General features: G+C 54.3%; 1 protein-coding gene across 1 annotated transcript; it reads left to right on the forward strand.

Moving 5' to 3' along the window:
* Nucleotides 1-4,381: 4,381 nt before the first annotated feature.
* On the forward strand, nt 4,382-9,319 carry LOC118548830 (aquaporin-2). Its single transcript, XM_036112965.1, has 4 exons — nt 4,382-4,741; nt 7,816-7,980; nt 8,333-8,413; nt 9,110-9,319. Exons 1-4 carry the CDS (start codon nt 4,382-4,384, stop codon nt 9,317-9,319), a joined length of 816 nt encoding a protein of 271 aa, XP_035968858.1.
* The last annotated feature ends 5,189 nt before the right edge of the window (nt 9,320-14,508 follow it).

The raw sequence follows: 14,508 nt of genomic DNA on the forward strand, positions 1-14,508 counted from the left end.
GGCAGACGCCTAACGACTGAGCCACCCAGGCACCCCGGAAGTTTTTTATCTTGATGAAGTCCCAATAGTTCATTTTTTCCCTTGCTTCCCTTGCCTTTGGAGATGTGTCTAGCAAGAAGTTGCTGCGGTCGAGGTCATAGAGGTTGTTGCCTGTGTTCTCCTCTAGAATTTTGATGGATTCCTGTCTCACATTTAGGTCTTTCATCCATTTTGAGTCTACTTTTGTGTGTGGTGTAAGGAAATGGTCCAGTTTCATTCTTCTGCATGTGGCTGTCCAATTTCCCCAACACCACTTGTTGAAGAGACTTTTTTCCATTAGAAATTCTTTCCTACTTTGTTGAAGATTAGTTGGCCATAGAGTTGGGGGTCCGTTTCTGGGCTCTCTATTCTGTTCCATTGATCTATGTGTCTGGTTTTGTGCCAGTACCATACTGTCTCGATGATGACAGCTTTGTAACAGAGCTTGAAGTCTGGAATTGTGATGCCACCAGTTTTGGTTTTCTTTTTCAACATTCCTTTAAGCCTGAATTTCTGTATCAGACAGACCTGTATCCATAGCTCATTTCCTCCACTTACCAGACTTGTGATCCCAGACAACTTTTACAACCTCTCTCTGCCTTAGTTTTCTCCTGTATAAAATGGGGCTAGTGAGACTCAACCCCAAAAGTCCTTGTAAGACTTAGTTTGAAACCCAGCTGTCCCCAGGTCTTCAGACCTCTGGGTTCCCCCTTCACTTTCAAATAGAATAGGGTTGCCAGATTTAACAAATAAAAATACAGGACAACCAGTTAAATTTCAATTATAGATAACAGGTAACTTTTCAGTGTGAGTATGTCCTAAATATTGCTTGGAATATACTTATGCTAAAAATGTATTTGTTATTTTTCTGAAATTCAAACATACTCAGGCATTGTGTATTTTATCTGTAACCCTATGTAGAAATCCAATGGCTTACACCTTGTCCCCGAACTGTACGGACTTGACACCCTACGGTACTTCTCATGCCTCCTACGGGGCTGAGCCCCAGTCTCCCACCCTTCCCTCCACTGCTGCCCGGAGTTGCTCTCTTCGCTCTGTTCCACTTCACCTGACCATGGATTGGCCCTGTCCCTTTTCCCTCATTCCCTGAAGTCCCAGCCTCACAAGCTGTAGAGTGTGACCCACTTTTACTGACCTTGTGGGGAGAATGGAGGGCATTTGCAGCTCAGCTCAGAGCAGGAAACACACCTTATGTCAACTGTCAGACAGCACCAGCCCTGAATTCTGTCCCTGCACTCCCTCGTGGGGCAGCCTTGCTGGCCCGGCTCCCCACACACACCCTCTTCCTACCTCTGCTTTTCCAGGCTCTCAGCCCCTCCTTCGGGCCACCAGCAGATGACACACACACTCATATTTTCTCACGAAACAACAGCCAGCTGTCTTATAGGACCTAGGAAAGGAAGAGTCCCAGATGTAGATGAAACTGTGTTATGTCTGATTACCGAGACCAGGGCCAAATGATTGCCAGTCACGTGTGAAGCAAGAAAACACGTGTGGCAGAGCCTACGGAATGAGTGTCTGAAGCTTGGAAAGAAATTCTGGACATGATCGCGGACACTCTTGTAGAAAATGGTACGTCACCATACTCCTGATGGCACAGAGGGTGATGCCGTGTAGGAAAACCCTGAGTGCTCTGAATCAAAAAGAAATTTAAGAAATGTGGACTCCGAATGTGAAGACATTTGGGGACTATCTTAGCCAGTTTGCTTTACCGATCATTTCCTTTTCGATAATTGCAAAAGAGTGATTTTGACTTAAAAAAAAAAAAACAACTGATATCTAAATCAATCCGAAAGATTTCTTTCATTAGATATAAACCAAAATTGGTAAGAAAGCATTTTTTGGGTCGTTTTCCTTCATGGCTTTTTAAAATTATTTTTAATTATGGCAAAATACACATAACATAAAACCATTCTAACCATTTATGACTACACAGTTAAGTGGTGTTAGGTACATACACATTTTTGTGCAACTGTTACCACAATCTATCGCCAAGAAGGCATTTTTGCAATACTAATTAATGATGCCTCATACGATTGATGGCACCTTGGACCTCGTGAGACATGGCGTCGTGGTCACCGTAGACAAAATGCAGTCCTCGCCTGGGGGAGCTCCACTGCCCACCAGGACCCACAGCTTGAACTCCACCCCCCACACCCTCCCACCCCGGACTCTGGCAGGTACACCTTCTTCCTCCCTGGCTCAAAAGGAATGCACAGCACACGTAGGGCCCAGTCATGGTTGTTGCTCTCCCCTCCTCCCAGTCCCGGGCCCAGACCCGAACGTGAGTAAGTCTTAATCTCTCTGGACTGCAGGTTCTTATCTGTAAAGTGAGATCCGTAGGCTAGATGACCTTTAAGATCCCATTGGGTTCTAAATTTATGACTGTGACTGAATGACCACACACACACACACACACACACACACACACACATACACATTTGGGTTGGGAATTAATGGGCTTACAGAAAGAAACCGTGACACTTCTGGGTTTATGGGGAGGTAAGAGATTTTCACTTGACGAGGTGAGGGCAGGTCCTGCCCAGAATCAGGGGTCAGCAGGCCACTCCCTCTCTCCGTCTCTCAAAATCATAAACACCTTGACCAAAGAGGAGAGACCAGAAGGGGTGCATGGTCCGTCTAAGGGCCCACAAACGGCTCCACTCTGCAGTCTCCGATCCCTCCCAGACTTCTGTTCCTACGACTGTGACTTGTCTGGGGTCCTGCTGGACAGGAGGTAGAGCAGGGTCTGGAGCCAATCCTCCTAACTTCCCTCTGAGCCTGACCCTGTGTTTGGGTCCCCAGGAGAGGGAACAGGGCCAGAGGGATGAGGGAAGAGCAAGGGGAGTGGGGCCTGGGGACTCCCAGACCCAAATGTCTCCTAGATCCCAGGCCAGGGCAGCACTGATGGTGGGAGGTGGCATTGCCCAGAGGCTGGGCTGAGTGGGCAGCAAGGCCAAAGAGTCGCTTCCGGATCATTGTGGCCTCCCTAAGCCTGCACAGCTCACTGCCTCACAGAAATGTCCTCCCCATGTGGCTTGGGTGGCTCTGAGCTCCAGGGGGTGCCTACAACCTGTCACAGCTTCTGGGACACTCTTTGTGAGTTTAGGGAGACCTTTTCTCCTCCTCCGAGTATTCAGAGTATAAATAAATAACGCTATTAATAATAGCTGATATTGGGGCGCCTGGGTGGCTCAGTCATTAAGCATCTGCCTCCGGCTCAGGTCATGATCCCAGGGTCCTGGGATCGAGCCCCCACATCGGGCTCCCTGCTCCGCGGGAAGCCTGCTTCTCCCTCTCCCACTCACCCTGCTTGTGTTCCCTCTCTCGCTGTGTCTCTCTCTGTCAAATAAATAAATAAAATCTTAAAAAAAAAATAATAGCTGATATTAATTGATGGTTGACTGTGGGCCAGGTGAGGCTCTGAGCACTTTACATTATTTCATTTAATCCAAACCCCAACCCCATGTAGGTTTATTACCCCCTGTTTACAGAGACGGACAAGAAAGGGTAAATCACAGAGATGGACCAGGGTGATGCTGGAATGGAAGCTGGAAGCTTCCTCAGGCAACTGCATGTTGATCCCATCACCCAGGACAGGGTCCCCCTGCCACTGATACCACCCCCTCCCTCCAGGCTATGGGAGTTGCCTTTTGGCTGGAGTTCCAGGGAGGACATGAAGCTTAAGAACTTCTGGGTAATTGACTACAAGAAAGTGAGCCCAGAAGAGACGAAATCTTTATGCCTTGGAAGGTTCACCTCACAAGCCAACCTGTTGTTTTCCATTCCCTTCAAGAAGGAATAATTGAAGGTCAACAACAGGAAGAACTTCCCAATCACTAGAAGGAGTAGCATGGACATCCTCCCTCATGGTCAGTCTTGGGTGAGGTGTTGTCCCTGCCTTGACCAATAGTTGGAGTCAGAGGGAGGGGGTTTGGCATCATCCCCTCAGAGAAGCCCCACTCACAGAACCAGTGGGGGTGGGGGAAGCCCTGGGGCCTCAGCCCTAGGGGAACCAGGGAACAAACACGGAAAATCAGGGGACGTCAGTCCTTATCTGGAGCTTATTAATGGGGAACATTAGTCAGCTGTGAAGGCCAAGATGGGGTGATAGGCATGCGGGTGGGCAGGGGTGGGGGTGGGGGCAGCCATAGGAGAGACAAGCTACGGACCCAGACTCCACCTCCGCCTCACGTGTCCCAATCCGGGATGGAAGAACCCTATAAATGCCCCTAGCCCAGCCTCCCCAGAGACCCTGAGAGAGAGAGAGAGAGAGAGAGAGAGCGTGCCCCACAAGCTTCCTTCGGCTGTGACTGCCGGGCCAGCCCACAGAGGGCACAGCATGTGGGAACTCCGGTCCATAGCCTTCTCCAGGGCCGTGTTTGCCGAGTTCCTGGCCACACTCCTCTTCGTCTTCTTCGGCCTCGGTTCGGCCCTCAACTGGCCACAGGCCCTGCCCTCTGTGCTGCAGATTGCCATGGCCTTCGGCCTGGGTATTGGCACCCTGGTGCAGGCTCTGGGCCACGTCAGCGGGGCTCACATCAACCCTGCCGTGACCGTGGCCTGCCTGGTGGGCTGCCACGTCTCCTTTCTCCGAGCTGCCTTCTACGTGGCTGCCCAGCTGCTGGGGGCTGTGGCAGGGGCCGCTCTGCTCCATGAGATCACACCACCTGACATTCGAGGGGACCTGGCTGTGAATGCAGTGAGTAGCCAGAACTTTGTTCCTTCCCCAAGGGGCAGGTCCTGGGGAGTCCCTTGGAAAGGGTGAGATGGGGGGGGACCAGATCTGGGTGAGGGTCTGGATGGGGAGAGAGAAAGATGGAGGGCGGGTAGGAGGGAGAGAGGGAGAGATGCTGGAGCCAGAAACACAGGTGCCATAAGGGAGTCGGGGTAGAAAGAGCAATAAGGTCTGAGCAGAGGCAGGATCCAGGCAGGTCTGCTGGCACCTTCTGCCCTGAGTCTCATGGGGGAAGAGCAGCATCAGGGTTGACCTGACGCCTGCTTTACAGTGAGGGCTGGGCTAGAACTCAGCAGAAGACAAAGTCCCAAAGCAGATGTGCTTTCTGAACTGGGAGCAACCTCAGAGTGCTAGTCCCAAGGGTCGTCTCGAGGGAAGAAGGATCCAGTATTTCTCCAGCATCCGTGTGTGAGCCTCACAGCAGGGGCTCCTCACAAGCCACACGTTGACACCTCACAACAGAGCTTCGAGGTAGGGATGGGTGTATCCATTGCGTAAGGTGCCAGAAGCCAGCCTTCAAACCCAGGCTTGACTGCAAAACTCATGATCTTTCCACCTGACCAATGTCCCCTCCCTGAGCCATCAACTAAGATTTGTTTAGCACACAAGGAAACTAAGGCTCAGAGAAGGGAAGGGATGGGCTAAGAGTTCTACAGTATGTCAATACCAGAGAAAGCACCAGAACTCAAGGGAAAGCTGAAGAGGCAAGGTCTCTCCAGACCCTGGAGAAGGTCCCCAGAGCCCGTGACTAACTGCTGATTACACGAGCAGTGGCTAATCGGACACCTTAGGCACTTTGGGAGCTGGGAGGACACCACAATCCCTCCCCCTCCGCATTCCTGCCCTCCCTCTCTCCTGGGTCGTGCAGCACCCTGGTATCCGAGGTCATGGGTGGGGAGGCCGAGTCTGTGTCCCCTCAATACACGTCTCTCTCCACCCCCATCCCAAGCCAGGGCTGCAAGAGCCTCTTTCATGCCTCGATGACCTGCCTTTCCCTGGGCCACTGGATAAAAGCGCTGATGTCTCTGAAGAGTCCTACACGGTTTCTGTGGCCACTCCCTCCTTTGCACAGGTGGCCCTTCCTCATGCAAGGGGCAGAGGTATCCCAATTGAGGAACTTATTTCTTCTTCAAAATGGAAAATATGATGAGGCTGAGGCTCAGGGATGAAGAAAGGCTAGAGTGGCCATGGTGGGAGACAGATTGAGGAGTGTGACTATTTCCAGTGAGAATGAAATTAGTTCTGTTCCCAGTAAGGAGAGGTCCAGTTAGACTGCGGAGGAACTTCCTAAGAGCATGGCCAAGAAAGTAAATGTGTGGCTAGAGAATCTCCTCTGATAGCAGAGCAATGGGAATGCTAAGGGGCCATGGGGACACTCACTCCTGCTCCTCCATCATTTGACAGTTAACTGGGGCCCTGAGAGGAAAGGGTCTGGAGGGGGTCCCCCAAGTTACTGCTCAGCATTTACCATCTTGAGGAACTAGGGAGAACCCTGCCTTGCTGGAATGGTGCAGCAGTGGGGCTGAGTTGCCCTGAGGCTAGAAAGCTAGATGACCCCCAAGACTGTTCCAGGCATCCTCTGAGGTCCCTGGAGAGGCCAGCCTAGCCGCCAGGAAGTTACCACTGATGTGCACCTGCTCTTTGCCAGGCCAGATATCACCTATTTCTTGGTGCAATACTGTAAGATGAATTCTGTGAACCCTCTACCCTGATTGGTAAATTGAGGCCCCACATTCAATTGACTCAAATCATAGAACTAGCTGATGTCAGCACCTGGAAGTGGATGCAGAGCTATCTGACACCAAATCCGTGTCCACACCTCTCCCTTAGAAAAGCCATTTACCAGTGGGAATGGGGCTGGGGCTCTGCCCTGGTCATTTCCAGTCCTCACACAGTCCTCCGGAATCTGTTATGTTGTCCCCATTTTATGGAAGGACAAACTGAGGCTGAAGTAGTAAATAGGGCCCCATGGCAAGTTACAGGCCTCCAAAATATCTGCCTTCAAAGCTCTTTTCACTGCCCCCCACTAGAGGCTCTAACATTGGACGATGGGAGTGGGGTGCCTGAGGTTAGACCCTAGAGACCCAAGGGTGCCAGCCTGATGGCTAGGACCCAAGAATGGGGGTTCAGGGCCTGGAGAAGGAGTGTGGGAGCTGAGAGCTCTCCTAGTGCCAACCGGTGCAGTGCCCAGTGCTTGAGGGCAGGGTGTAGGGCACAGGATGACAAAACCCAGGGAGAAATCCAGTGCTGGGTGCGGCCCAGTTATGAAATCGCCTCTTTGCTCGGCCCCAAGTTCTCTCATTACCCAAGGCAGGGTCTGCCAGGACCATGAGCACCCCACCTGGTCCACAGGCCCCCTTGCCACAGTACAGGGCAGCAGCGCGCCCACCCCAACCTCCGCACGATGTGCAGGGAACAAATCCACGGGGCAAAACTCAGGCCTGAAGCACGGTGTGGAACAGGCAAGATCCAGGGGGACAGGCAAAGGTGAAAGGAAAGAGTTGTACACTGGGCTCATGGGGTGAGGGTTCGCACTAGGACTGTCCTAGACCCAAGTCCTAAGACCCTTCCCTGGGGGCCCTTTGCCCACATGGAGAAAGAGCACAGGCCTCTCATTACACCAGTAGTATCTTATGGCCTAGAGAGCGAAGAAGGCCTTTCTGTTACCTGCCCTAAAGCTTCCTGCTGCAGTCAAGAGCTCTTCCCTTCTTGTTCTGGAAACAAATTGTGGACCTCAGCATCCTTTTCCTCTCACATGAGGCACGTAATCACAGCCCCCAAATCTAACGGGCTGTAGAGTCAGTTTTCCTACCTCTGGCCTAGGGACCACCAGCAGTCCTGGGGTCCATCCCCCTACCTTTGGGCCACAGCCCAGGAAGAAGCCATCATGCATTTGAGCTAAGGTGGCTGGTGAGCCCCGGTGTTCCAGTCCCAGCCCAGAAGCCTCTCTGGAGCCTTGACTGCAGATGGGTGGGAAGATGGAGCCGGAGTGGGGAGCCCGCTCAGCGTGCGCCCACCCACCGTCTCTCTTTCCCCAGCTCAGCAACAACACAACAGCAGGCCAGGCGGTCACCGTGGAGCTCTTCCTGACCCTGCAGCTGGTGCTCTGCATCTTCGCTTCCACAGATGAGCGTCGTGGAGACAACCTGGGCACGCCTGCCCTCTCCATCGGTTTCTCCGTGGCCCTGGGGCACCTCCTTGGGGTAGGTCAGGGCCACTGCTTCTAGTCCCCCCACGGACAGACCTACAGACCTTCCCCAAAGAAGCAGACACACAGACCCCCAAAAGTGACAGACACAAAGACCCCGAGGGGACAGATACACAGAACTCCCCAGAGGCACCGTCATGTGGCCACCCCAGAAGGTCTGACTCCCAGATACCCCCCAGATCTCACTCCAGCCTCCAATGAATACAGAACCCTGTACCTATGCGGACTAACCGCCCATCACAGGGGTTCCCTTGAGGTTGAGGGCAAGGGCTAGAGAGGGGCACAAGGACTCCCTGCGCCGTCCTCATCAGCTGCCTTCCCTCCCTGACCCCTGCCTCCCCTTGTAGATCCACTACACTCGCTGCTCCATGAATCCCGCCCGCTCCCTGGCTCCTGCTGTCGTCACCGGCAAGTTTGACGACCACTGGGTAATGGCTGCAACCTCCCCCGCCTTCCCCTCCCTCGGAAACCCATCTCCGCTAGGGCTGGAATAGAGGGGGTGGGAGCGCAGCGAACCCTCCGCGCTCCTCCTGGGGAGCCTGGGCTTCCTCCCTCGGGTCTGATGCAGAACACTTCCTTCTTCCTTTCCACATCCCTCAGTGAGGATAATAGCAGTTGTTGCCTCGTTGGCTTTCCGGAAGAGTTAAGTGACGTTCCTTAAGTGAGGTGTAAAACAGCTCGCACAGTGGCTGGAACCCCGTAAATGGTAATATTTGTACTAGCTAACGCAGACATTTGTATTACTCAGCACTCATCTAGCCTGAGCAGGGGCCAGGCCTTATTCTAAGTGCTTTGTTGGTTTTCACGACCACCCTAGGACGTAGGCATTATCACAATGAAAGGAAACTGAGGCCCAGACAGGGTGGGCAATTGCCTCTGGTCACCCGGGCAGTCCGCTTGGAATTCGCACCCTTAACCCCCAACTAGCCCGCCTGCCCCAACAGCCGCTGCCATCATTACTAAGTCCGCCAATCCGCCCCCCCCACTAGTCCATGAATCGCGTGGGAGACCCCCTTTCCGACACCAAGTGGGGGGAGCGAGTCTGGAGGCTGCGGGGCGCGGGGAGTCGGGGCTCGCCCCCCCCACCCCATCCGCGCCCCGACCGGCCTCTCCGCCCGCCCCAGGTCTTCTGGATCGGACCCCTGGTGGGCGCCGTCCTGGGCTCCCTCCTCTACAACTACGTCCTGTTCCCGCCCGCCAAGAGCCTGGCCGAGCGCCTGGCGGTGCTCAAGGGGCAGGAGCCCGACGCCGACTGGGAGGAGCGCGAGGTGCGGCGGCGGCAGTCGGTGGAGCTGCACTCGCCGCAGAGCCAGCCGCGGGGCAGCAAGGCCTGAGCGCGCCGCCCGCCCGGCCCCGAGGCCCCGGCCCCCGGCTCCGGGGGGACGAGCTCCGAGGGACTGCCCGCCCGCCGCCCAGCCCGCCCCTCCTGTCCCCAGGTCCGAAGGCGGTGGCGGTGAGCCCGGCAGACCCCCTGTCCCCCAGGCTGCAGGCAGTGAGCAGTCCGGACGCTCTGGCCCCTTGCGGGGAGCTGGACGCTTGGGGAGGGAAGCCAGCAGGCAGAGGAAGGCTCTGGAGAGGCCGCACCGGGTACGGCGGGGGAGGGGGGTCTGGGACCGGTGCGGCAGGTTTTGCAGTGTGCAAGTGTGCGTTCCTCCCCAGTGTCTCTCTGTCCCCAAGTGCACGGAGGTGCACGCTCCTGAGTGTGAATGGCTGGGCCTGTGGTGGTGGGAGTGCGCTGGCTGGCAACCTCTCCCTCCCCTCTTGACCCCTTCCTCCCCCCAGGGCAATAAATCTCCTCCCTCTGCAGCGCCATCCTCCCCAGGAGCTCTAAGACAGTGCTCCTCAGGAGAAGGGAAGGGGAGGGTCTGGAGGCCCCTGAGAGGGCTGAAGGGAGGGCCCTGATGGGCAACCCCTACCCTGCCTCTCCTGGAAAATTCCCCCAAGCTGCAGCGCTGGGCCCCAAGGTTTGCCAACTTCCATTGCTAGAGACAGAGACTATCAGCCAGAGAATGGCTTCCCCAAAAGTGGCCTCTGGGAAAAGGGAGGGTTGGGTGGCCAAGGACCTCCTTTCTGCCCTGAGGGAAGACCTCTTCAAGGAAGGAAGCCGGCACACGAGTGTGCATGCCCGTATGTGTGTGTACGTGCCTACATGTGTGCAGGAGACCCCCATCTCCACGGTGCTCCAGACCCAGAGATTAGCCTGTGGCAGAGAAAACAAAAGCCCTCTGTGGGCCCGGCCTTTGTCTTGGGAGAGGGGGAGATTTGCAATTGGACACTTGGTGGAAGGAGACACTCCGTTTCGCAAGTGAGGCCTCTCTCCCGGCACGCACCTGTGGCTGGCTGGCCAGGGCGGTCAGGCGGGCGGCCACAGGCCCCGCTCCCCAGGAATCTCTCTTCCTCTCCCTCCCTTCAGGTTTCCAGCCTAGTTCAGTTACTGGGGGCCAGAGCAGCCTAGCACTCGCAGGACCACGGAAGGGAAATGACTTGTCCAGGCAGAGGCAGGTCTGCGTCTAGAGCCTGGGCTTCTACATTTCCAGGCCAGTGCAATGGTTCTCAAATGAGATTAAATGGGATTAAGTGAGATGATGCATGTAAAGATGCTGTGTGAACTGTAATTCCTCATACCATTAGCACGCATTATTGGGATTATTTCATTATTTCCGCCTCCTGCGGGTAGAGCACAGAAGGGGCCTGATCCTCAGCCTCTTTTACCTTCTTTAGTTGGTGGCCAGTGCCAAGGATAGCCCTGAGAGTCAAGGCAGAAGGAGATGGGTTTGGGGGTGACCCCATCCTGGTCCAGCCTCTTCACCTCTCCCGGCCCTGAGTGCACCCTAGCTGTTCTAGCACTTTCCTCCTCCCATCACCCAGACACCCTCCATTCTCTCCGTCCCTCTCCAGTCTGCTGCATAGCTAACCTCAGAATCACATCTTGAGCCCCTTTCTCCATGCACTGGGGCCTCCCTGCTTCCAGGCTTCTGTCGCTGTCTGTCTCACAAGGCACCGAGCACCCAGTGTACCGGAGTCTCCAGCCCCTTCCTGCCTTCCACTCCCTTCAAAGATGGACGGTGTATGAGGAACATCTCTGGGAGTGTGCCTACCTTCTCATCTATGCTTTTTTCTGTCTTCCTTGACCAAAGTTCCCTCTGGGGTCAGAAAAAGGCTGCCTTGGCCCATAGGTGCTATGGAAAAAAGGGTCCCGAACCCCCCGACAGCTGGTGACAGCCACCTGGCCTCACTACCAGAGGAGAGGTTGTATCAGAGACCGAAGTGACCTCTGGGGCTGTACTTTGTATGCTCTCGAAGTTCAAAGGCAGCAAGGCATTGAGCTGTGAGCCAAGCCTCCATGTGTCTCAGGCACCTCATCCCTACCCCACCTCATCCCCACAGATCCCCCTAGAAGGTGCCAAGAACTTCTCTTTATGTCTATCCCGCTTCCTGGATTGCACCTCACCTAAAACCAAATGTGACATCACCACAACTTCCTGCCCTGATTGCCCAGATTGGGGTCACTAAGGTCAGAGGTCAAAGCCGATTCAAAATGATGAGGATGGAGGGGACCTGACACCTAGCCAGTATCTCTTGTGTCCCAACCTCAGGCTAAAACCTCAGGCAGGTTAGGGAAGGAGGGCAGCTTCCAGGTCCGCAGGGTTTTAGCATTTCCAACGCACTCCCTATCATCCCCCCTGATTATCTCCCGACCCGGTGAGACAGGCAGAGCAAATACTGTTCTTCCCATTTTATAGATTAAGGAACTGCATTTCAGAGCATGATCTAACATCACACAGCTGTATGTAGTGGACTCAAGACTTGAACTCAGGCCTTCTTGTTCAAAAATCCCATGATCTGGGGGTATAGCTCAGGGATAGAGCATTTGACTGCAAAATCCCATGATCTGTCCATTCGGAGCTCAGGAGAGACCAGGTCTGGTCTGGGGCAAGTCCTAGTTGCCTCCTTGGGCGCCCCTGGCAGAAACCAGAGCAGACAACTGAGGCTGTCCAGCCCAGCCCTCTGTCTAGTGGTGGACACAGGCCCTCGGGGAGGGCCGCAGCAGGGTAGAGGAAAACGGACAAAGAACACCAGGCTGGTTTCTGCCCTTGAAAAGCTCCTAGTCTGGAGGAGGATGGAGGCCAGACACCCAAAACCAGACAGGCGCCAGGCAGCATGGAGGCAGGTGGACAGGCTTCCAGGCCCTCAAGCTGGGGACAGAGAAGGCTTTGAGCTGTCCCAGCAGCATCCATTCCCACATCCCCACTTTGTGCCTGCAAATATTGCTTTCATGTGGTGATTCTGTGTATACGCAGTGCCTCCCAGGCAAGACTGTAAGCCCTTTGGGGGCAGGGTTCCTTCTAGTTCTTGGATGGCATTCTCCTACCTATTTTCCTTTATCTGTCTGGTCTAGCACAGTGCACTGCATATATTAAGCACTCAATAAATGTTCATTTGCCAGTAAGTGCTATTTCTTCCACAACTTAGTGATGGTCAATATCCTCCAAAGTGCCAGAAGACAAACCGGGGTCTCTCACATGTCTTGAGCCCCCCAGAGCTGCTGCTGGGTATGGTGCAGAAGGAATTTCGATGCTGAATAAGCAGCCCAACGAAGGGAGCCTGTGATGGCAAATTTCCACAGCCAACCTGGCCAAAATGGGCATCCCAGGCTTTGTGACTCAGGTGGCACCATGGAGGGGGCACCAAGACATGGGCAGGCTGTGTGGCCTCCAGAGAAAGTAAAGAACAGAACAGCCCCTTTTGGTCTCCTCATGCTGGCCTTAGCACCGTGTTGGAAAGTCAGGACAGGACAACCCCTAATACTCAACATGTCCCCAACTAACAGACCCAGACCTGCTCCTGCCACCGTCCTCCCCATCTCAAATGGTACAACTTCAGTCTTTCAGATGCACGGGCCAAACAGCTCCAGTCCCCCTTGACTCCTCGTTCTCACCCACCACGAGCACTCCCATCAGGCCTTCCGGTCAGGGTTCCATGCACAAGGGATCCAGAATCTGATCATTCTCACCATCAGGACCTCCACTGGGGTCCAGGCCACTATCACCTCTCCCTGGGTAGGCATCTACCCATCTCCCTGCTTTAATCCCTGTCCCTCTGGTCTCTTCTCAACACAGGAGCAGAGGGGTGGGGTTAAAAACTGTCAGACCATAGCAGTCCTTGGCTCCGCAACTTCTTCCTTCTCGCCAGTGAGGCCTGTGGGCCTTTTGCTGGTGCACAGTCTGCCCCCTCCACCACCTCTGCTCTCATCTCCTTCTGCTCTTCCTTTTTCCCTCTGTTCCGGCACCATTGGCTGCTCCCTCTGCCCAGAATGTTCTTCCCCCAGATACGGGCATGGACCTCTCCCTGTCTTCCTTCAAGTCTGCTCAGATGTCACCTTCTCAGTAAAACCTACACTGATACCCCATTTAAAATTTCAAAGAACCTCCACTCCCACCCCAGCATGCCCAGCCCCCCTTAACATATTCTATTTTTCCATTAGCACTTACCAGATTCTAACACACTGTATAATTTACATATACCCATTGTTTATTGTCTGTCTCCTTTCACTAGAATATTAGCTCCTCAAGGCAGAGAAATAGTCTGCTAGTTCACGGCTATATCCCCAGTGCTTCGAACAGTGCCTGCCACATAAGAACTGTCCGATAAGTCTTTGTAGGAAGGAATGAATAACTCTCTTCCCCCACACTGGGGAATGCGTGGAGCCCCAGAGGAATATTCTGCTGCCAATTACCCTACCATTTCTGCCTCCAGCCCTCAATGGCTCCCAGGGAATACAGGGGTCCCTATATCAGGAGAGGAGGGAAAGGGCTCTCCCTGAGGGGTTCTAACTCTCCCTGCCACAGATGGGGAGATCTATCTCCCAGTCCAGAGACATCCCAAGGAAGCATTCCTCTGGGGCTGCCAGCGCAGAGCCCAAGTGCTCAGGGCAAAGACAATTCCAGAACATAGTAGCTGCAGTAATTTCTTGTGACAGCCTTGGAACAGAGTGACCCAGATGGTTGGAGAGAGATGGAAGGACCCTAAGCACAGGCCTAGGAAACGTAACCAACTGCTCCCTCTGAGTCTATGGAGTCATCAGGGTCACTATTCCAGTCTGGGACAGGCCTGCGCTGAGCCCTGAGCCGCGAGCCCAGATGAAAATCCAGTACACACCGGCCATGCTCTTCCAGGGGCAGGGCTCCAGGACCCATGGCAGAAAGGACAAACAGACCTGGGTCAAGAGGACAGAAATGGGGGAGGCCTGGGTGGCTCAGATGGTTGAGCGTCTGCCTTCGGCTCAGGTCATGATCTCAGGGTCCTGGGATCGAGCCCCGCATCGGGCTCCCTGCTCAGCAGGAAGTGTGCTTCTCCTTCTCCCTCTGTTCCTCCCCCACCCAGCTCCTGCTCCTCCCCCCCTCCCACAAGCTTGCACGTGTGCGCCTGCGTGCTCACTCTCTCCCTCTCTCTGTCTCAAATAAATAAATAAAATCTTAAAAAAAAAAAAAAAAGAGGAAAGAAGTGGGAAAGGAGCTGCTCC

The sequence above is a fragment of the Halichoerus grypus genome, chromosome 6, assembly GCF_964656455.1.
Source record: "Halichoerus grypus chromosome 6, mHalGry1.hap1.1, whole genome shotgun sequence".
NCBI lineage: Eukaryota > Metazoa > Chordata > Mammalia > Carnivora > Phocidae > Halichoerus > Halichoerus grypus.